Here is a 22322-nt window from a genome sequence, read left to right as displayed (position 1 = left end):
AAATGGACAGATTGTGAAGAGTTGTCTCTGTGAAACAGTCAAGAGCAGTTTGAGAGCCTGAAGATACAAATGAAGTACCAGACCAACAAAGGACACCTTGTGGCTGGGGTCTGCTAGAGGCCATCTGATCAAGGGGAGCCTGTGGATGAGGCCTTTTTGCTCCAACTACAGGAAGCATCGCGCTCACAGTCTCTCATCCTCCTGGGGGATTACAACCACCTGGATGTCTGCTGGGAAAGCCACGTGGCAGGCAGTAAGCAATCCAGGAGACTCCTGGAACCCATGAGGACGACTTCCTTGTCCAGGCAGTGGAAAAACTAACCAGAGGAGAAGAGTTACTGGGCCTGGTGCTCACCAATGGGGAAGAGATCATTGAAGAGGTTAAGACTGGAGGAAGCCAGGGTTGCAGTGACCACGTCTGTGATCGAGGGATATGGGCCTGGCAAAGAGCAAAGCCAGGACCCTGAACTTCACAAGAGTGAAATTCCAGCTGTTCAAAGACCTAGTGGATGAGATCCGATGGGACACTGTCCTTAGGGACAGATCTGAACAGAGCTGGAAACTCTCTAAGGTTATGTTTCTTAGAGTGTAGGAGTTCTCTATTCCCCCATGTAATAAATCTCTCCCCTATGAGACTCTGCAGGTACATTGCTCAGAAAAAATGCGCCAAAGAGAGCTTATGGCCTCTGACAAATGAAGATTGAGAACTGGTAACAACAGACTTGGAGAAGGCTGAGGCACTTAATAACTTCTTTGCCTCAGTCTTCACTGGTGGTCAGGCTTCCCACCTCCCACAGCCCTTATCATCCTAGTTGGTGCCTTCCTGAAAAAGCGGTGTGCCACTCTGATTTCCTCTCCATCAGCATGTTACTGTTTGAGCCATTTAGCAGCAAGAAGTTGGGAGCAATGCTCAATCTGTGATTCTGTGATTTGACATGGTCCCACATGACATCCTAATTCCTAAATTGGAAGGTTTTGATTTGAAGGGTGGACCATCCAGTGGGTAAGGAATTGGCTTGAAGGTCGCGCCCAGAGGGCAATGGTCAATGGCTCTACATCCAGCTGGAGGCCAGTGATGAGCGGTGTCCCTCAGGGGTCTGTCTTGGGACCAGTGATGTTCAGTATCTTCATCAATGACATAGACAGTGGAACCAGATGCACCTTCAGCATGTGTGCAGATGACACCAAGCTGAACGGTGTGATAGATTCAGCAGAAGAAAGGGATGTCATCTGAAGGGACCTGGACAGGCTGGAGAAGTGGGCCAACAAGGTTCAACAAGTCCAAGTGCAAGGTGCTGCACCTGAGTCGGGGCAATCCCAGATGTCAGAATAGACTGGGAGAAGAACTCACTGAGAGCAGCCCTGCAGAGAAGGACTTGGGGGTTCTGGTGGATGAAAAGCTCGGCAAGAGCCAGTAGTACACACTTGCAACTCAGTAGGCCAACTGCATCGTAGGCTTTATCAACAGAGCGGTGGCCAGCAGGTGGAGGGAGGTGATTGTCCCCCTTTACTCTGCAGAGTGGGTAGTGGGAGGCCCCACCTGGCCCCATCCAGGTCTGGGGCCCCCAGCACAAGAAGGATGTGAGGCTGTTAGAATGACTCCAGAAGAGGGCTATGAAGGTGACCAAAGGGCTGGAGCACCTCTTCTATGAAAAAAGGACGAGAGCTCTGTGGTTGTTCAGCCTGGAGAAGAGAAGGCTCTGGGGAGGCCTCATTGCAGCATTTCAAAACTTTGAGAAAGTCTTATAAAAAGGATGGAAGAGGACTCTTGGGAAGATAATGATAGTCCAAGGGGAGATGATCTTAAACTAAAAGTGGATAGATTTAGATTAGACATTAGGAAGAGATTCTTCAGTGTAAGGGTGGTGAGGCACTGGCACAGGTTGCCCAGAGAAGCTGTGGATGCCCCATCCCTGGAAGTGTTAAAGGCCAGGTTGGATGGCCTTGAGCAGACTGGTCCAGTGGAAGGTGTCCCTGCCCACATGGTAATAGGGTTGGAACTAGATGATGTTTAAGGTCCCTTCCAACCTAAGCTATTCTATGATGCTGTGATATAATTATAACCATGTTTACATCAACTTCAAAGGAATTTATATTCATTTGGAATAAAAATAAGAATATATGTACTTTATTTAAAATATTTTAATGAAAGCTAGTGAAAATTTGACATTGACTTTCCCTGCTTTCATCTTAAATGTTATCTTGATGATCCTCTTCAAACTTTCTCTCCATTTTTTTTTCATCTGAAGCAGTGAATTGCTGTTTTGTTTTGCTTTAAATTGTAAAAGAATCTGAACACATCCAAACAGACAAAGTTGTAGGCTGTCTCACCTACACAAAGAACAGAGGTCACAGCAACATACATTCTAAAATAATGTTATTATGGAGGAATGTTGCATTTCTACATTAATTAGAAGTTTGATAAACCAAAAACCATGATAATTTGAGATTTTGTTTCTCTCCAGGGATGTGTTAATATTAGCTGTTTTTCTATAGAATTTCAAATTTTGAAGCAACTTCCACATTTTTCATAGGAAAAGTGCTTCTGCCCTAATTTTATCTCATTACCATATTTATTTTAGGGTGGGCCTGTGCAAACCTCATGAAGTTCAACAAGGCCAAGTGCAAGGACCTGCATCTGGGCCAGTACAATCCCAAGCACAGACACAGGCCGGGTGGATTGAGAGCTGGCCTCAGGAGAAGGACCTGGGGGTGTTGGCTGATGAGAAGCTCAACGTGAGCCATATGCTTCCAGACCAGAAAGCCAACCATACCCTGGGCTGCATCCAAAGAAGTGTGGCCAGCAGGGACACTTCTTATGCATTGCTGCATAACAGTATGGCATACTGCTATATGTTATGCATGGTATGCATAACAGTACTGTTATACCATTCATAACAGTATGTCATACTAGCTTGCATATTTTAGGTATATTGCATGCTTGTACATGGGAAAAAAAAAAAAAAAAAACCACACAAAACAAAACAGAAGGAATACGAAAGCAGCTGTTCTTTGTCTCACTTGGCTTTGTGTACCTTTTTTCGTTTTGATACCTGGACAACCAGAAAATTTCTCCATCCGTTGGTGTACACGAACAGAAGCCAATTATAAGAGATATTAAATGACCATTTTTAGTGGGGATTGAAGCAAGATTTATAATACCTAAATACATAAATAGTACCTAAAGCTATTGAAGAAGTAAATATATAAATACGTATTTATGTATATATAACATATGTAAATATATAAATATGTATCCATTGGGGAATATAATTATTGCCAAAATGGTTAAAACATGCTTAACAATAGATCTACTACAGAGTATTAGTATTGGTAGGGTCTATTCCACAGCATTTCTAGTGAATCTGACTCATAGGAAAGAGAACTCTTCAAACTACAGCACCAGTCTGGACACTGCAAAAAATGTTTTTCTTCTGAGCTGCAACAAATTAGTTATTCTAACACTCTATATTATTACTCTAATATTATTGTGTCCACTGATCAATCAGAATACTGTTTTTAAAAACATTATTTTAATCTACTTTTTGTTTATGTAGATGGAAATGTGTGATGTTTCAGGAAAAAAGAACAAACACAAAAAACACAAAAAACTTTTATTTAAGTTGGAAAAATAAGAGAATGTAGTACAACATTAAACTATGGATGCTACTTACTGATGATGAGCCCAGCATGGATTTTGGAGACCTTATAATTCCAGCTATGGAATGACGTATAGTGTCAAATCTTGAGACTTTGTCTTTCTTGTCCTAGGAGAAAAAGCAGTATCCTTGGTGAAACCAAGAAAATCACTAACAGTTTACCTCTGAGCATTGATACCTGAATTATTGGAGAACATGAAATGCAGACTTACAGATTTTGTTTAAGAGAGTGGCTGAGCCTCTATTAATACTAACCAGCAAGATTGTGTCAGCATCAGTTGCATTAAACTAAAATATACCAGTTTAAGAGCAGTCAAATTCCTTAAATATTTTGTGCAATTTTAAATATCACTATTTTTAACTATAAAGAGAACTGACATTCTTTTGTACTCTAAAACAGAGGACGTAATTCTCAGTTCTTCTGAAATTAATGTTTTCTCGAAAAAGCATTGGTTTGAAACTATAAAATAAAAAAAATAAAAAAAATAAACACTTGTATTACCCTTGTTTAATGCATGTGTGGGTTTTTTTGTTTGTTTGTTTATTTTATTAATGTGTTGTTCTCTAACACATAGGTCCCAAAGGCAGAGGTGGGTGCCACGGGTGCAAGTGTGCCTGGCTGGATGAACTTTTTGAGCAGGTGGCTCTGTTACAAGAGGAACTCACCAGGCAACATAACATCCAGGAATCTGAGTGGGAGATTGATAAATGGTATCATTGGCACTGACATGGACTGAGAAATAGCCTGCCTGAAGTCCTGGCAATGGGAAGGTAAGCGGGGTTCTTGTCTGTCCTCCCTGTTGATGACCATTTCCCAAGAAGAAGGAGGTGAACAAAGTCAAGAACTGGCTGCCACACTCAGGGGGTTGGGGTCTGTGACCTCAGATGCACTTTTGGGAGTCCAGCATGGTGAGGCAAGATGGGGAGCACCTGACCAAGTGGGGCAGGAGTGTTCTGGGCAGCAAGCTGGCTGGGATTGTTAACAGGGCTTTAAACTAGGTGCAATGGATGAAGGGGTTGTACCTTGGAAGTGAACCTGGGACCACTGTCACTTTAGGAAACAACAGGAAGATACTTGTGAACTGTGCCAAAGCGATTAGAAAGGACTCCACTGAAAAGGTGATGTGACCAATAGCCTAGCTGAAGAGCCTGTACATCAATGCATGCAGCATGGTAAACAAGCAGGAGGAGTGGTGCAATTAGGAAACTATGACCTGAGTGCTGTCACAGAAACGTGGTGGGACAGATCACACAGCTGGAACACTGGAATAGAGGACTGCAAGACATTCAGAAGAGATGGGCCTGGAAGGAGGGTTGGGGGTGTTGCCCTCTGTGTCAGGAGATTGATTGATTGCAAAGAGGTGCCTCTGAGAAACAGTCACGGACAGATTCTAAGCTTGTGGATAAAAGTTAAGGACCAGACCAATAAAGGAAACCTTAGAGTCTGCTACAGGCTGCCTGATCAAGGGGAGCCTGTGGACGAGGCCTTCTTGCTTCAGCTACAGGAAGCGTCGTGCTGAAACGCTCTCATCCTGATGGGGGACTTCAGATGCCCGGATGTCTGCTGGGAAAGTCGTACGGCCTGCTGGAAGCAAGGGACAGCGGGCAATGGCTCTGCATCCAGGTGGAGGCCAGTGATGAGTGGTGACCCTCAGAGGTCTGTCTTGGGACCAGTGATGTTATTATCTTTATCAGTGACACAGACAGTGGGATCAAGTGCACCCTCAGCAAGTTTGCAGATGACACCACGCCGAGCGGTGCAGTTGATACAGGAGAAGGAAGGGATGCCATCCAGAGGGACCTGGAAAGGATGGAGAAGCTGGCCCATGTGAACTGAATGAGATTCAAAAGTCAAAGTGCAGGGTGCTGCAGCTGGGTCTGGACAGCCTCACACACAAGTACAGACCAAGAAGAACTCACTGAGAGCAGCCCTGCAGAGAAGGACTTGGGGGTTCTGGTGGATGAAAGGCTCTACAAGAGCCAGCAGTGTGTGCTTGCAGCCCAGCAGGCCAACTGTGTCCTGGGCTTCATCACCAGAGGGGTGGGCAGCAGGTGCAGGGAGGGGACTGTCCCCCTCGGCTCTGCCCTCGTGAGGCCCCGCCTGGAGTGCTGCGTCCCAGCACAAGAGTGTTGTGGACCTGCAGGTCCCGAGGAGGGCAATGAGGATGGTCAGAGTGCTGGAGCATCTCGCCTATGAAGAAAGGCTGAGAGAGCTGGGGTGTTCAGCCTGAGGAAGTGAAGGCTCAGGAGGAAACTCATTGCAGCTTTTCAATACATAAAAAAGACAGTGAGCAACTTTTTGCTCAGACGCTGACTGGACAAGGGGTAATGGCTTTAGACTAAAAGAGAGTAGATTTAGATGAGACATTAGACGGAAATTTTGCAGAGGGTGGTGAGGCACTGAAACTGCCCAGAGAAGCTGTGGGTGCCCCATCCATAGAGGTGTTCAAGGCCAGGCTGGCCAAGGTCCTGGGCAACCTGATTGAGTGGGTGGCATCCTGCCTATGGCAGGGGGATTGAAACTAGGCGATTTTCAAGATCCAAACCAACCCAAGACATCCTCTGGTTCTATGATTAGCACACTAATTTCAGTGCAAGTTACGGGATCCATTTGTTTTCTGGCACTGATGCGAACCATAGGTACAGCCACCAGTGTCTACAACCCACTGTCTTTGAATTGTGCTAGAACAGAGTTACTCACTACAATTAGGAGACTGACTCAGCCTGCAACCATCTCCAATTCAGTTTTAGTCAACGCAAATACCCCAAAGTAACATGATTATTCTGAACATTGTACATTTCTCCATCTGTTTTATCATCAGCTCTAAATATCACAGAATCTTTCAAAAGAATTTTTACATTGACAAATTAGGTTTATTTCTTATAATTTCATCCTCAGAAACAGTCAAGATTCTTTAATGAACATATGCAGATTCAGTAAACTTTAAGCACAGAGACCACACATCAGCAGCCTCATTCTAATTAGCTATACATTAACTAAACTATGAGAAACTGACAGTGGGGACAGACTACATCTGTTTGGTAATATTACAAAGAAAGATGGGTTCAAAGTTTTGAACATACACCCTTGACTGAAGAGACTGAAAATCTGTTCATGTAATAAACAGTTTCATTTTATTCCAGGAGTTCTGAATAAGCAACAGAATCTGTTAAGTCTGTATAAAAAAATGTTTGACAATGACTACCAAGTGCAATTTAGTTTACAGGATACAGGTCTGGATAAAATAAATTAATACAAACTGTATAAATACAGGAATTAAATTGGCTACATAAAGAAAAATCTTATTAACAACAGGGGGACACAGGGTCTAATTTTATTTGCGTGCCTGCCAGGTATGGAACGATCAACTCGTTTCACACATCTCTTCAGAAGTGAGCCATCAGATTGAATTGTAATTATCTCTCTAACTCCTGATGACAGAAAAATGTAAGTTACCAAATATGGATGAATTCCATTACATTGCCCCTAAACAAACTCCTAAGTTTTCATTCTGTTTTACACACACAGCATCTATTGACATCAAACTACAAGTAAGGGTCTATATTCCATACTTTCTCCTTACCAAAAAGGGTTTTTAATATATATATATATATATTTTTATCTGATTCAAAGTACCCATGACTCATGGACTGGGCCCCACTAGAGGACTTCGATAAGCATCACCCAAAAGATACACAGAGCATAACAGTCACATCAAACAGCATGAGCACTAAAAACACGGATTGAAGGCATAAAATCTGCCTCTGTTCACACTGCAGTATTATAAACAGTTTTTAATACTTCCATAGCACATTCCCTCTGAAATACTAAAACTATTCTGTATCTTAAAGGAATGAAGATTTAATTTGTTAGCATAGCAGACATTATCAAACACATGGCAAACACAACTATATCCTCTACTGAGTTTATTTAATCCTTTTAAGTATTTTTAAGGCAACCTGAATAGAACTGTAGAACAGCAACAGCTCTCTCTCTCTGTCATTGCCCAGCTGCAGAGCAGTGTAGAAGGGCCCATTAGATCTTGCAGGAAATCAGTTTTCACTGAGAACAGTATATTCACCAGTGCTGCCAAACCAACCCCTTAACTTTTTTTTTTTTTTTTTTTTTTAAATGTATACTGCCTTACTGGTTGAGACGGGGTGTTAAACTCTGCTTTCCAAACAAAAAGTTAACTCGCACCAAAGTTGATCTTCCCTTGGTTATCTTCACCCTATCCACAATAAATTTTGAATCTCTTGGCCAAGGCTCTCAGAATTTAGTAAAGGATTTTGCAAATGAAAGGATTATTTCAGGACATTAGGTTATCTAAAATTTCTGAGGAAAGCCAACAGAGAGCAGGGACTCTCTGTGTCCCCAGAAAGAAAAGTTTGTTTTATTTCCACACAGTGCGCACTCCAATGAACACCAGACATCCAACCAACCGGAACAACCATGATGGCACATATGCTTCAGATACAGTTACAGTACACATTACTGCTATTTGACAAACAGACATGAGAAGGACAGTGGGAAGAAATTAGGAATTTGGCACCAGAAGTGCTGTAAAAAGCAATATGGAGTATATTACACTTGCTAGTATACACAGTACAGCTAATACAATGTATTAACTGATTCAGTTTCATTTTAGCTTGAATGAATTACTCTCTGAGATAATAGGAAAATGGTAGCATGATTTGTCACTGCCTTTATTTTTGCACCAGACCAATTCCATTAAATAGAAAACTAATCCCTGGGCCATAATATTTTATGCAAAGCCTGAATTACTGCAGAATAAATTATAGTTTACCATGAAAAAGTCAGGTAAGTATGAAAATAAATACTGTCATTACAGAGCATTTTTAACATATTTCTTTGGCTGTGTTGAAATGTACCTGTGCCCCAAGAGCATATCGCGAAAGGAATTATGAAAAATGCATCTCCCTTTTTGGAATAGCCACATTTCTAATAACCCTCCAGAATGAATCAGTGTAAGTCACTACCAGACTTGGGACTGTCACTTGGAGCATGTCATAAATCTTGTACTCACCAGACAGGTACACATTGAAACTCCTTCTACTTACCCTAGAATGATACAAGTCTGGTGAACTATATGGAATATAAGTAGTATGTAACTTCTTGTCATCATCTTCTTTGGCGAATAATGCAAGACATTACTACTTTTTATTTCCGAATGGCAGAGAAAGGATTTACTAAGATAAATTACTCATTTATTGAGCATACTATTGACAGCAACTACTTGTAACCATCCGATCAGAGTGCTCTGTCCTATTTTAAAAGCAATCAGTTTTGGAAGCAGCAGTGTTGTAACTCTACTGCCACAAAATAAGGAATGCCAAAACCCTATTCCCAATTGCATATAGCTCAGCCAGCCTTGTCACTGCAGTTATCTTTTTCATTTCTAATGGTCTGAAGTATTACCTCGGCTCTTTTACAGAGACATCACAGTAGAAGACAACCACTTTGGCACTCTTACTTCCTATTTTTCTTTTCTGACAAGGCACGGACAGAAAAAATGAGGAACCCTCATAGAAGCACAGGATTCAGAGCAGCTGAAAAACCCAAGTAAAGCATTCTCTGTTTTGCTTGAGGATTTCCTCAAGTGCATTTTTATGTGTGAAAAGCAGAAAAATGTGCTTCTGTGTGTTGCTTGTTCACTTTAGAAGACTATGTGCAACATGAATTCCTGTTCATTTTCATTGTTTTTCCACTAGACCTTCTGTGGCCATGCACTACAACTGTCCAACCATCCTATGAGCAAAAATCTCCTGTTTGGAAAGCATGAAGTTCTTTCACTGGGCAAAAGCACCACCTATCTTAGAGCACAGAAAAATAAGAGAATATTAGCAGAAGTGTGACACAATCCAAACAACAAGGCCATAAGAATCATATGCACAGCAGTACTTTGAATCACTATGAGCAAGACAAAGGAACAGGGCAAAAGATTTTGCTTAAATTGAACTGCGTAACGTTAAAGCCCAAAAGAGCTTTTTAGCTGTATGAATCCAGAGAAATGGCTGCATCACAGAAGTTATTATAAAAGAAAAATAATATATACTCTTTTTTGAAAAGCAAGGAAGTAAGAAGCTCTAAAGAAATATAAGATGAAGACAAAACAGTATTAAAGCTTCTGAGGGACAGACAAATACTATTATCTCTACTGATCAAAAGGCAGAAGATTAGCAATAAGAGGGACAACTTACAATGCAGCATATATTGAATATTGCTAAAAAGTTTTGCCAGACACACACATATTGGTGATACAAGTAAGACAATATTTTAATTCAAAGAAAGACCTGCCTAATGTGTCAGATATGAACCATCAGCATGAATACCAAAGTTGAATGTAGACTTACAAATGAAAGTAGAGAACCTTCAGAGGAAAATTTAAAAGAAATACAATACGGACTCTACAACTAAAAGAAAAGACACTCCCAGAAGAAAAGGAGATTACAACTGGAAGAACACAATCATTGATATCTAAAAGATGAGCATGATAATCCTGGTTCTGAGGTTTGGCTACAGAACTGATCCTCAGAGATTCTGATAAAAAATATTTCAGTAAAGTGCAACAGCTCGAAGATATAAAAAAAAAAAAATGGAATGGAGGAATTCCTGGTAGTTATTGCAAATGGTATGTTCAATGAACTTACAGATAAAAGCAACACACTAGACAGTATCTGCCAGAGCAATTAAGATGCTCCCCTTTGAGTGAAGTGAATGCTAGCTTCATTTCTGGTTTGAAAATATGATTTCCCTGATGAAAACAGTGACAGAACAACATTCATTTTAAGGCTTGAAATTTAGATAATGTGGAGAATGATGAAGATTTTTGCTCTGAGAAGGCTATAGATGGCTGGCATGAGAATGGAGTTTCGTGATTTATAAGCAAGAGTTCTTCAAAGAATCTTCAGACAGAGTCATTTTCTGAAAATGATCCTCTGCATTAGTCACTTCAGCAGTGGAGAAAAAAAAAGTTATTTAGGAGGCCTCAAAAACATGCAATAAACTTAGAATATGACAGTAACTCTGGCCTGCCTACTCATGACTGGATATACTAACCACAAAATCTTTATCTTGAATGCCTTCTTTATAGGTATTGGCACATACTAATTTGCAATACCGTTAAAGGACTGGCAAAAATGAACAAACACCTGAACATACAGTAGAACACACCTGAAGTCCCTGAAGCCTGTCCTGTGATTGGATTTCAGACATCAGACCAATCTCTCACCTCAAAAGGCTTCACCCCACCTCATCTCCCTCTCCCTCCCTCCCCCATCCATGACAGAACTGGGAATCTAAGAAAGACCAAATGTACAAAAACGGAAGAGGAATCATGCTATGTTTAGCAAACAAAAACGGGTATTTTAAACTATTGGCATGTCATCCACACACAGAGCCAGCTGCTGACTGAATATGAACTGATTGTTTGAGTTGAGCAGATCATCTATCTTTGGAGCGCCTTCCCAGGAATAATAATTTGCATTTTTTTTACCTTGCTATTGTAGGTATCTAGAATTTAGGGCAGCACTGTGCAGAGCCATGAAGGTGTAACATGAAGTCATTAAAAATAAGAACATTCAAAGCTAATTAAAAATATCTCAAGTACACAGTGAAACCAATTATGTTCAAAAATCATTTCTGGATAAGCTAATATTTTCTGTTTTAAATACAAGTAACACCTTCCAAAGCAGCAGAAATGATGCATAATTGATGTACACATATTGTAAAACCCTGCACTAGATGTAAATTAATGTTCCACCTTCTGAATCACAGGGTTTAAAAAGCACAGGCTTACCCAAGTGAAATTTAAGCAGAGCTTTATATTCTCAGACCAAAGATACATCTCCTGCCACGCTAATGTCCTGACGGCCTATAAGAAAAGGACTGTGATAATTCCTCAAAGCGTTTCTGCATCTTCTGAAAACTTGTACTGCAAAATCAGCCTGCATCAAAATCAAAGTTTTTTCATGTAAGAGTTATGGAAGGATTTTCCTTCCATAATTTTTTTCAAGCTGCTTTCTGAATCTTTATAAAATATTACTATTCCCTGCTGTGACAAACAGTAGCACAACTTAATTACATATTTTTGAAGAACACGTTTCCTTGCTGGTTTTGATACTTTTGCCTGCTGTGTTCATTTGGTGGCCCTATTCGCTGCTTCAGAATAGACAGTGAACAACCATTATTCCATATGTGCTTTCTCCATTTATTCCATGTGTATCACATCTTCATCACATTCCCCGTCAGTCAGCTTTTTCAAGTCTGAAAAGCTCCATCTATTTATTCACTAATTCTAGAGAAGCTTTTCCACACCCTACATGAATTCTATAACTAAAGGATCTGAAAATATAAGTGGTCACATAGAGGCAGACTTTTCTAGGTACACAGCAAAAGGACAACCTGCAACAATCAGCAACAATTCCAGTCACAGTCTGGAAAAAAAAGATCACAATGAGGCAGGTGATTAAATGTGGACAATTCCCAGAGAGATTTACATTGTTGGAACTGCTTAAAACTCAAATGCAACAAGACCCTCTGCAGTGTGATACAACGTCAAATCTCACCCTACTTTCATCAAGGCACTGACTGGACAGCACCCCTGAGTTCCCCTCAAATTTCAATTATTCTGCAGTTCTGCAATATTCAGGAAGCAGATGCACATCAGTTTACACAAAGGCTATGTTATTTTCAGTTCCTTTGCTGGTAATTTCCAGCATATCTGGGGGGGTTAATCACTAAGTAGATGGTGTCCTGATATTTTCAGGCACGCTTAGGCCTTGTTTTGAATGGCAACTCAGAGTTCATTACTGGTATATGTGAAACAAAGCACTGTCGCTACAGTCTGGTCTGCAGGAGTGGAATTAGACAATATAATGCTACTATTAAAAAAGATGTATCAATAATTCATGTAACTCGTAACAAGTCAAGGAATTTTCTCAGCTTACTCTCAAAAAAATACATGCATTAATTCCAAATAAGCTTTTCTGCATTTGTGGTTACTTAAATGCATGTACATTTAGAGACTCCAGTGAAAGCAGGATAAAATGGGGAAAAAGTGGGAAGAGTAGACATTTATGCAAATATTAAAGTATTAATCATAACGCTCGTGCAATGCAAGTGCGTCACAGTTACCAGAATCTTAAAAGTGCAACAGTCTAGAAAGTTGGGGAGGTTTGGTTTTTGTTTTGTTTGTTTGTTTTTGGTCCAGAGAAACAGCAATGAAAAGGAGATTAAACAGGAGACAGGCAAACTATTTGGAAATGAAAACCTGAAACCTTCAGCTGATTTTACTTAAAGTCTCAGGTTTCAGCAAACAATCTGCCTAAAAAATTAAGCTGTAAAAAAGGAATATGAATACTCTGATTTGATACTCTGATTCCGTTTTGAATGACTAACAAAACAGAATGTAGAGTTAAATTATATAGTCTGCACTATATTTTCTGTTTTAATTAGAGTATCAAAGGACCAATTTTTCAAGCTATGTACGAAATGTCAGCAAAATGTCACCTTCATCTTCGAAATGATTAGTAAATCTTCCAAACACACAAATACGTATTAGAGGTCTTTACAGAAACGGAGTACCTCTTCATGGTGGCTAGCAATAACATTTTTAGAGACATGGCACATTTTAATTATTATATACAAAACAGCTTTTTTATTAAAAAAAATGATTTTGATTTCACTTAATTATCGTCAAGAATGTCAACTGTGCTCTAGGGATTATGATGTGTTAATGCACCTTTCCCAAGCTGAGGTACTGCAATCATGTCCAGCAGCTATCTTTGCGGAAAACAAAAAGTAGCCACACAAAAGCTTTTGCAAGGCAGGTAAAGAGGCACACAAAGTTCACTAAGCAATTCCTGTTTTGCTTAATAAAATATATCTATACCACCAATTCCTAATACATCTCCATCCCTTGACTGCATAATGCTGCAAAATAAAGAACTGATTATAGTAAATCTCCGCCTGGAGCTCAGCATTCAGCTCTGGAGTCCCCAGAACAAGAAGGGCATGCAATTATTGGAACGAGTCAAGAGGAAAGTCACAAAGACAATCCAGGAGCTCTCCTATAAAGACAGGCTGAGGGCGTTGGGGTTGTTCACCCTGGAGAAGAGAAGGCTCCAGGGAGATCTCTTAGTGGCCTTCCAGTACTTAAAGTGCACCTACAGGAGAGATGGGGAGGGACTCTGTTAGGGAGTGTAGTGATAGGACATGGGAAAATGGTTTTAATCTAAAAATGATTTTAAAGTCTTTAAGGTCCCTTCCAACCCAAACTATTCTATGATTCTATGATAACAACAATTTAACAAACCAAGATTTATGAATTCTTAAAGCCAAATCTAGAAGAGATGCATATTTTTGAAAAACTAATTCCATTACTTCATTGTATTGGGTTTACATGGCAAGGGTTTGGTAGCATGGGGGCTGCAGGGGTGGCCTCTGTGAGCAGAGCCCAGCAGATGCCCCAAGTCAGAGCAGAGCCAGCTCCAGCTGCTCCAAAAGGGACCTGCTGCTGGCCAGAGCTGAGCAAAGGAACGATGCTGGGTGGGCCTCTGGGAGAGCAGATTGAAGGGTGGGAAAAAAAATGCTGTGAAAAAGCAGCTGGGAGAGCAAGGAGTAAAACATCCCTGCAGACCCCAAGGCAGGTGCAGGAGGGAGGGCAGGAGGTGCTGCAGGCAGGCAGCAGCAGAGCCCCCGCAGGAGCAGGCCCCGGGCCGGAGCTGCAGCCCGTGGAGAGGAGCCCACGCAGGAGCAGGGGGTCTGGGGGGAGCTGCCGCCCACCCATGGGGGATGCGTGCTGGAGCAGTTTGCTCCTGGGGAATGGATGGACGGACCCTGTGGGACAGAGCCGTGTGGGAGCAGTGCTTGAAGAGCTGCTGCCTGTGGGCAGCACCCCAGGCTCAGTTCGGGAAGGACGGCATCCCTGGGAGGGACCCCACGGGGAGCAGGGGCAGGGAGGGACTGTGAGGGAGCGGCGGAGACGAAGTGTCAGGGACTGACCACAGCCCCCATTCCCTGTTCCCCTGCCCTGAAAGAAAAACGTTTATCTTTTCACATACCCTTGCAGCTCACCACCCAAAACTACTAAGCTGATGAACTAGCTGCTGGTCACAGTCACCACCTGCCAGGACAACATCTTGCTCAGCGCTCTGGCTGTGCTGCTGCTCGAGAAATCCAAGAATCAGCAGCCAAAGAGCAGTGAATGAACTACTCCTGTTGTTCCAGGCAAGGAGTGACCAAAAACATCTGAACCACAGTCAAGAATGTATGTGACGTAGAAGTGTACAAGCATACAAATGCAGTTGGAAGGTATTACACTTTTTCAAATACTCTCCCTGTTTCCAAACATTCTCATCTTTCTAAGCCAAACATAATTTTTAGCCTAGAAACCAGAGTTTATGGTTTGGCCTGTACATACACACCCTCCTTTCTACGGTGAGACTTCATGAATGTGAGTTGAAGTTTCAAGAATATAAACAAATTTTAAAATAGCATAAAGCTCAAGGTATATTAGAGAAAAAATGTTAAGAGAACTTAAACATGCAAAGCAAGCCAACAGTGTGGACGTTTTATGTTTCCATCCTCTAAACATTACAGTTTGTCAGACTGCTATGAAGAGCACATGCTTTAACAGCTAAAAGTACATCTGCATCCACAAACCATTTGAAGTTGACCAGCAGTTCCTTAGGAGTTTCTCTGATGCAAAGAGGCTAATTTTATTTTGCACTTTGTTACCATATACATCCAGCTGACAGATTCAGACGTGTGACCGAAACTCTACAGGAGAACAGACAGAGGGGGTGACACTAATGTTACTGCACTAGAGTCCTAATCAAGCTCAGCACTGGAGCTGTCACTTGAGGTGATGAAGTCTTCAACGTGAAATATGCTTTAAATTTGATTATATACATACATGTATGAACACACCCACACTGAGAGATCTTGCAATCTCCCTTTCAATTTAAGCAGCAAAACCCAAAAGCTAAGCTATTAAGAAAATTCCTGATAAGATAATGGAAGAAACAGATTTCTTTTAAATACACACAGATGTTACACTGCATTACTAATACCTGGAAACTTTTCCAAGTCACAGTTTTCCAAAATAAGCATGGCACATACACGATAAGCAGGTGGTCAGACCGAGTCAGCTTGGGTTTATGAAAGGCAGGCCCTGCCTGACTAACCTGATCTCCTTCTGTGACACTTAATGGATGGAGGAAAGGCTGTGGATGTTGCTTACTTGGACTTTAGCATGTCATTTGACACTGTTTCCCACAAGCTTCTCCTGGAGAAACCAGATGCTCATGGCTTGGACAGATGTACTGCCCTCTGGGTAGATGGGCTGGATGGCCAGACCCAAAGGGTCACTGTGAATGGAGGTAAAGCCAGTCGGCCCCCAGTTATAAGTGGTATTCCCCAGGACTCGTAACAGGGCTAATTTCAACATTTTGATCAACAATCTTGATGAGACCGTCAAGTGCACTATCAGTAAGCTTGATAATGACACCAAGTTGGGCAGGGGTCTGGATAGGCTGGACCAATGGGCTGAGCATGGCCAAAGGCCAGGTGCCACATGTGGGGCATAACAAAACCCACACAGCAGAACAGGCTCGGGCAAGAGCGTCTGGAAAGCTGCCCAGCAGAAAAGGACCTGGGGGTGCTGGCCGACAGCCAGCTGAACACGAGCCAGCTGTGTGTCCAGGTGGCCAAGAAGGCCAATGGCATCCTGGCCTACATCACAAATCGTGTGGCCAGTGGGACTAAGGAAGGGTTTAGTCCCCTGTACACAGCGCTGCTGAGACTGCACCTCGAGTGCTGTGTTCAGTTTTGGGCCCCTCACTACAAGAAGCACGTCGAGGTGCTGGAGGGCGTGTAGAGGAGACCTACAAAGCTGGTGAAGGGACTAGAGAACAAGATGCATGAGGAACAGCTGAGGGAACCGGGGTTGCTTAGTCTGGAGAAGAGGAGGCTGAGCGGAGGTGACCCCGTTGCTCTCTACAGCTGCCTGAAAGGAGGTTGCAGCAAGTAGGATGTGTTGGTCTCTTTTCTCAAGTGACAAGTGATGGGACATGCGGAAATGGACTCAAGTTGCACTAGGGTAGGTTTAGATTAGATATCAGGAAGAATTTCTTCATGAAGAGGGTGGTTAGGCATTGGAACAGGTCGCCGAGGGTGGTAGTGCAGTCACCATCCTCAGAGGCATCCTCAGATGTGTGCATGTTGTGCTTAGGAACCTGTCTTAGTGGTGGATGTGCTACTGTTAGGTGTTGATTGGACTTGATAATCTGAAGGGTCTGAAATTATTCTATTTTACTAAATTCTGATAAAACATCAGCTGATCAATTTTGCTCTGCCAGAGATGGACATCAGTGTAGAAAAGTTTTCATACACTAAATTTCCCACAAAAAGCAGACAGACAGACTGTGGTTTTGACTCTTATCGGCAAATCACAATATTCCACAATTAGCACTTCCTCAATTGAATTCTAAAATTTTAGTTGGCCAGTAGATAGCTAAACTTTTAAAAACAGTTGCCATACAACTCAAACTAACAAATTTACTTAAGGACTAATAGAACTTAATTACAAACACTGAAGTAATGAACACAGATAAAATCATCTCCTGCTGATGTATGTTCAAGACAGCCATCAAAATTAGACAAAAAAAATGGTGAAAGACAGCTATATGAGCTAATAATATGAAGCCACAGAAACTCCAGGCTCTATTTAGCACAAACAATTGTACAATGTAGGTGGCTGAAGGACCAAACCACACACACAGTGCCCCAAACAATGAACTCAGCAGATTAAGCAGGTACAAGCACAACTTCCTGGCATTTCCATTTGAGGACCAGGAATGTTGAACTATAATTCCTAGCAGTCTCTGCCACGGGTAGTAGCTGAAGTAAGGAAATGGTGCAGATCATTCACAGCTGTCATAGGCACATTGTCAAATCCCTGAAGAGCAGTGTACATGCCAAAAAATGCCACCTGGAGCTTGAAATGATCTTCACTAACCACAGGCTTAAAATAACAGTAGTAGGCTTGTCAAAAATCTATGCATACACACATATCCTGCAGACTGAGAAACAAAAGCAGCTCTCCTTTTTTCACAAACAGTAAAAAAAAAAAAAAGTAAAAAAAAAAGTTATGGTTGTGTTAAACCTCCAAAAATTAAGATAGGAAGCCAAGCCACACTTCAACAAGGCACAACATTAACTGTTTCAATCCTTTTTTCCTAACACGCACAGGCAAAGCTCCTTCGGTCTGTCTGATGACAACAGCATCAATATCCTGACAGCATGCGATCTCATGCAGAGAATCTGGTAATTTGGAGGGTGGGAATTAGAAGGCAAAGAGAAAAATTACAGCATACAGCCACCAACAAGTAATTATTGCTGCCATGGAAGCTACTCGTAAGATGTTCCACAAACATACAGGGAAGAGTGAGAAAAAGTAAGGGGTCAATGAAAAGAAAGTTTGAGAAATTAAAAACAAAGTTTCACCTGTCCTCAACTCAAAGGTTCCCTCCAAAATGAGATTTTCTATGAAGGGCTGTATATTTTTAGAGTTTTGCATTTCCTATCTAAAAGTGAAGAGACAGACTGACAACTGAAGCAACTATCTGGATGCTGTCATCAGTGAAAACAAGCTAGGTGAACAAGAGGTCTCTGGTGCCTTGGTCAGCCAGGTGCAGGCAAAGAGGTGCCCTGGTCAGCCACCAAGGCAGACTTGGTCTTTGCACAACTCATTATTTTATATTCAAAGAGCCAGTTTGAATTTGGTCGGTTTATAGTCTCAAATACACACTGTAATGTCTGCTAAAGAAATGTGTCTGACAAATCTAGTGGTCAAACTCAGATTTTAGGCATTTAAACCCAGGGAAGTCTGGTCTCTGGAAAAGGACTAGAGGCATCCAAGCAGCTATAGCCTGAAGTACCAACAGCTGTTAGCAGCCAGAAGTCAACACCTAAGGAACAGAGACCAAGACCCTGTAATTCACAGATAACTGCATGTCCTTACAGGGTTCACAGGACAGCAGGAACCCAACGCTCAATCACTGCATGACCCCCAGACCCTAAGCAGGGACTTGTGACCCAACTTCAGCCAACCCACAGAAGACAGGACTCCATCAGGGGCCGGTGGGGAGCACTGGCAGGAGGACCCAGGTTTTCCCCTGGACTCAGAGGAGGTTCCTGGAGGCCCACGAAGAATCCAGTCTCCCGTCACCCACTGTGTGAGCTCATGAGAGTTGCAATGTTGGCAAGTTTATTAACATACTGACTGGTTTAAGGAAACATTTATTGGATTCTGCACTCTCCACACCACCACCCAAAAACTGGCACCTACCAATGAACATCTCCCTCATGGCTGGCATGACTGACTCTAAAAAAGCCATCCTGGCAAACGCTGTGCCAAGAGACTTGAAATAGCATTATACAAATTATGTGGTCTGACAGGATTTTAAAACATTTTTCTTCCCCCAATAACTAGTGTTATTAAATATGAACCGGCAATTCTGTTCTGTTTTGACCGTCGCATTGTGAGAGAATACATCCACTTTATTACAGTAAGATGGAGCTTCATGGAACTAGCCCTGAACAACTCCAGAGAGACAGGACACAACAGGCTCAGCATCACCATTCACATTAGCTGAATAAAAGAAAAAAACTGACACTTTCACAAACAGGAAGATTTTGTAGCATGCCCAGATTAGAATTTCATCAGGTATTTCTATCTGACAGCTAGCACAGCTAGAATTTGATGTTTGTTTTTGTTTTTCACAGATCCCTGCACCGCTTCATTAATAAAATCAACCTGCATATTGAGAGATAAAATGATGCAAAAACTTCATGACAGCTGCAACAGACAACTTCTGCAGAGCATCTGAGGTAGGCTTAAACGAGAAATGCTTGTAGGACACCAATTTAAAATTAAGCTTTTTTGTCCATAAATAATACATACTGGCGTAACTACTAGTAATTTGTTCAAAACAGATGCATATAATGCACAAATAGCCAGTATTTTTTTCAAATGAAGGAAGAAGCAAACTAACATAGTGTCAGAAGTTTCTACACATTACATAAACATTTCTGCAAACATTTGCCTATTTAAACAACAGATGAACAAAAACGCAAGCCCCATAAATAGACAATGCTCAAATCCTGCTCCAAATATAGCCTACACTTGGTTGTACTCATGTCATATCTAATATCACAGCTGTATAAATCACAAACACAAAGGAGACTGTTCTGAAAATACCGACATCAAAGAGGAAAGATTCAGCCTGTAAGTCTCAGTTATGGTACCAGAAACAGCTTTCAGTCCTATCCAAAGTAAAGTGCGCATACTGCATCTAGCACAAGGAGCCCAATTAGGTAACACTTATCCTGTAGAATTCCAGAACAGCTTTGGGTCGTTACGCTCAGTGGTCAAGAGAAGAAATCTTTCACTTGTCTTAGTCGTTACTCGCTAGAAGGTGAATATCCAGCCCAGGGACCTCTTCTGAAAATTCATCAGTGATTCCCATACAGCATCCTCAAACTGCATGTCAAATCAAAAGCAGGTTGGTCTTCTTTGTGACAGAAGAGGCTTCTTTTGCTTCTCCTTCGCCCCCACCCCCCCAAAAAAGAAACAATACTTACTCCGGATTATGAGTACAGCTTTATGACTTAATGTTTCAACTTCATAAGTATGCTGAAGGAAGTAACTAAAATGATACTTCAGTCATCTTGATTGAAAATCCTCATCTTCTCATAAGTTTTCAGCACATATTGTAAAGCTACATCTCATTACTACACTATCCCTGAGATATTACAATGCAGCGATCAAATTCCAGACTCAATGATCCATAAAAACAATGCTAACTTGCATTAATTAATTAATTAACACACAGACTCAACAGATCTACCAAACAAAAGCTGCAAATGTTTAATGTGCACCAAGACTCACTAATAGAGGGCCACGGATTTGGGTACAACTACACTGCCTCAAAGCAGGGCTTGTGTAACATTAGTGATCAAAAAGAGGATGTTTCACCAGCAAGAACAGCCTCAGAAGAAAACAGTCACATTTTTAAGAAAAATCTACTTAATCACACAATACAAAAACTATCTGAAGATTAAACATCTTTTTATTAATGGTATGTATGTAGCTGTCACAGAATCAGAGAATACTTTGGGGTGGAAGGGATCTTCAAGACCATCCAGTTCCAACCCCCTGCCATGGGCAGGGACACCTCCCACCAGCCCAGGCTGCCCAAAGCCCCATCCAGCCTGGCCTTAAACACCTCCAGGGATGGGGCATCCACGGCTTCTCTGGGCAGCCTGTGCCTGGGCCTCACCACCCTCTGAAGAATTTCCTCCTTATATCTACTCCAAACCTACCCTCTTTTAGTTTAAAGCCATTGCCCCTTGTCCTATTACTACATGCCTTTTCATGTATTAGCATAGCCTGGACCTTGCAACAACAATCATTAAATAAGTACTATTATACTGTAACAAGATTCTACTACAAAACACCTACAATTCCCACCCGTAGCTCCCTCTTTATGTCCACACCAAGATGACATAGTAACAGCTAATTTTTACATCAAGCTAGGTAATATAAGCAAGCTACATTCCTACCAGCTGTTCTGAACCTCCATTTTCCTTGAGGAGAGCTGTTCATGTTTCAAACTAATGAAAAGCCATACACCTAAAAGATATATATTTAAACAAAAGTTACTTTTACTTTTCATTTATTTATTTTAAAAACTCTCCAAGCAACTCTTCCCTCACTTAAAAAAAATGCAAAATTCACGTTCTGTTGTAGCACAATGTTATTGCACACCTGGGTGTAATGACTGTTCAGTCACATGAGATCCTTTTACATCAGCTTTGCTTCTCTTGAATTGTGACAGTCTTTGCTCACTCAGAATGAATTCAGCATAACAATTAACAGGTTCTCTGTTCTAGAAAGCTGCTAGCAGATAAGATTAAAATTCCAGGTCACCATGATACAGAAACTGTCAAGACTGTCAAGCATCTCTTTTAAGTCCCCCTCCCAACATACTGAAGTTTCCATTTCTGTCTCCTACCTACAGTTGTTTTCCTTTTTATCACAGTCAGTAACTAAATGCTAAATACAGGTTTCCAGACTAAGATAATTGCAGTCACATTAGCCACTGTGAAAGTTTGCATTTTTGCAAAGTTTTGGCAAAACTAGGTAAATTTGATTTAAAGGGAGAATTACAACAGTTCATATTACATGTAAACCCAAACACTGAGCAATTTTATTTTCTTGTAGTACCTCAGTCCAAGATTTAGAAATCAAACAAGTAATCCTGAGGCACACCAAAACCAAAACTTTGCAGATATAGTCCAGGCTGTATCACATGCATCCTGTATTTTTCCTTAACATACTATTTATGCTTTCATATAACACTGGATGAATCACTGTGGCAACACATACTGAAAAAGGCAAAGTCCAAGTTTCAAGGAAACATTCTCTCTATAGGAATTCTGTGAACACTGACAACATGTAAAATATTACATGCATGTTCAAATTTGCAAGTTTGTTCTTTGTGCGTGGGCCAACCAGCCTGATTTCAGCCCAGCCCTGGGTGCTGCACCCTTGCCTGAGCAAGTTACCTGTCCCC

At 41.4% G+C, this 22322-nt stretch overlaps 1 protein-coding gene across 2 annotated transcripts in view; it reads right to left on the bottom strand.

The window, feature by feature from the left end:
- The window catches only part of FER (FER tyrosine kinase), a 192104-nt gene that overhangs the window by 106972 nt on the left and 62810 nt on the right, over window positions 1-22322 (bottom strand). For both annotated transcript variants that reach the window (XM_084305460.1, XM_084305461.1), the window contains exon 11: window positions 3675-3767. In XM_084305460.1, coding sequence (XP_084161586.1) covers window positions 3675-3767 — 93 coding nt within the window. The remainder of the gene's footprint in view (window positions 1-3674; window positions 3768-22322) is intronic.

This window comes from Netta rufina (assembly GCF_964035555.1).
Source record: "Netta rufina genome assembly, chromosome: Z".
In the NCBI taxonomy this organism is placed as follows: domain Eukaryota; kingdom Metazoa; phylum Chordata; class Aves; order Anseriformes; family Anatidae; genus Netta; species Netta rufina.
The sequence above is the reverse complement of the archived record's forward strand: the minus strand, read 5'-3'. Positions and strand labels throughout refer to the sequence as shown.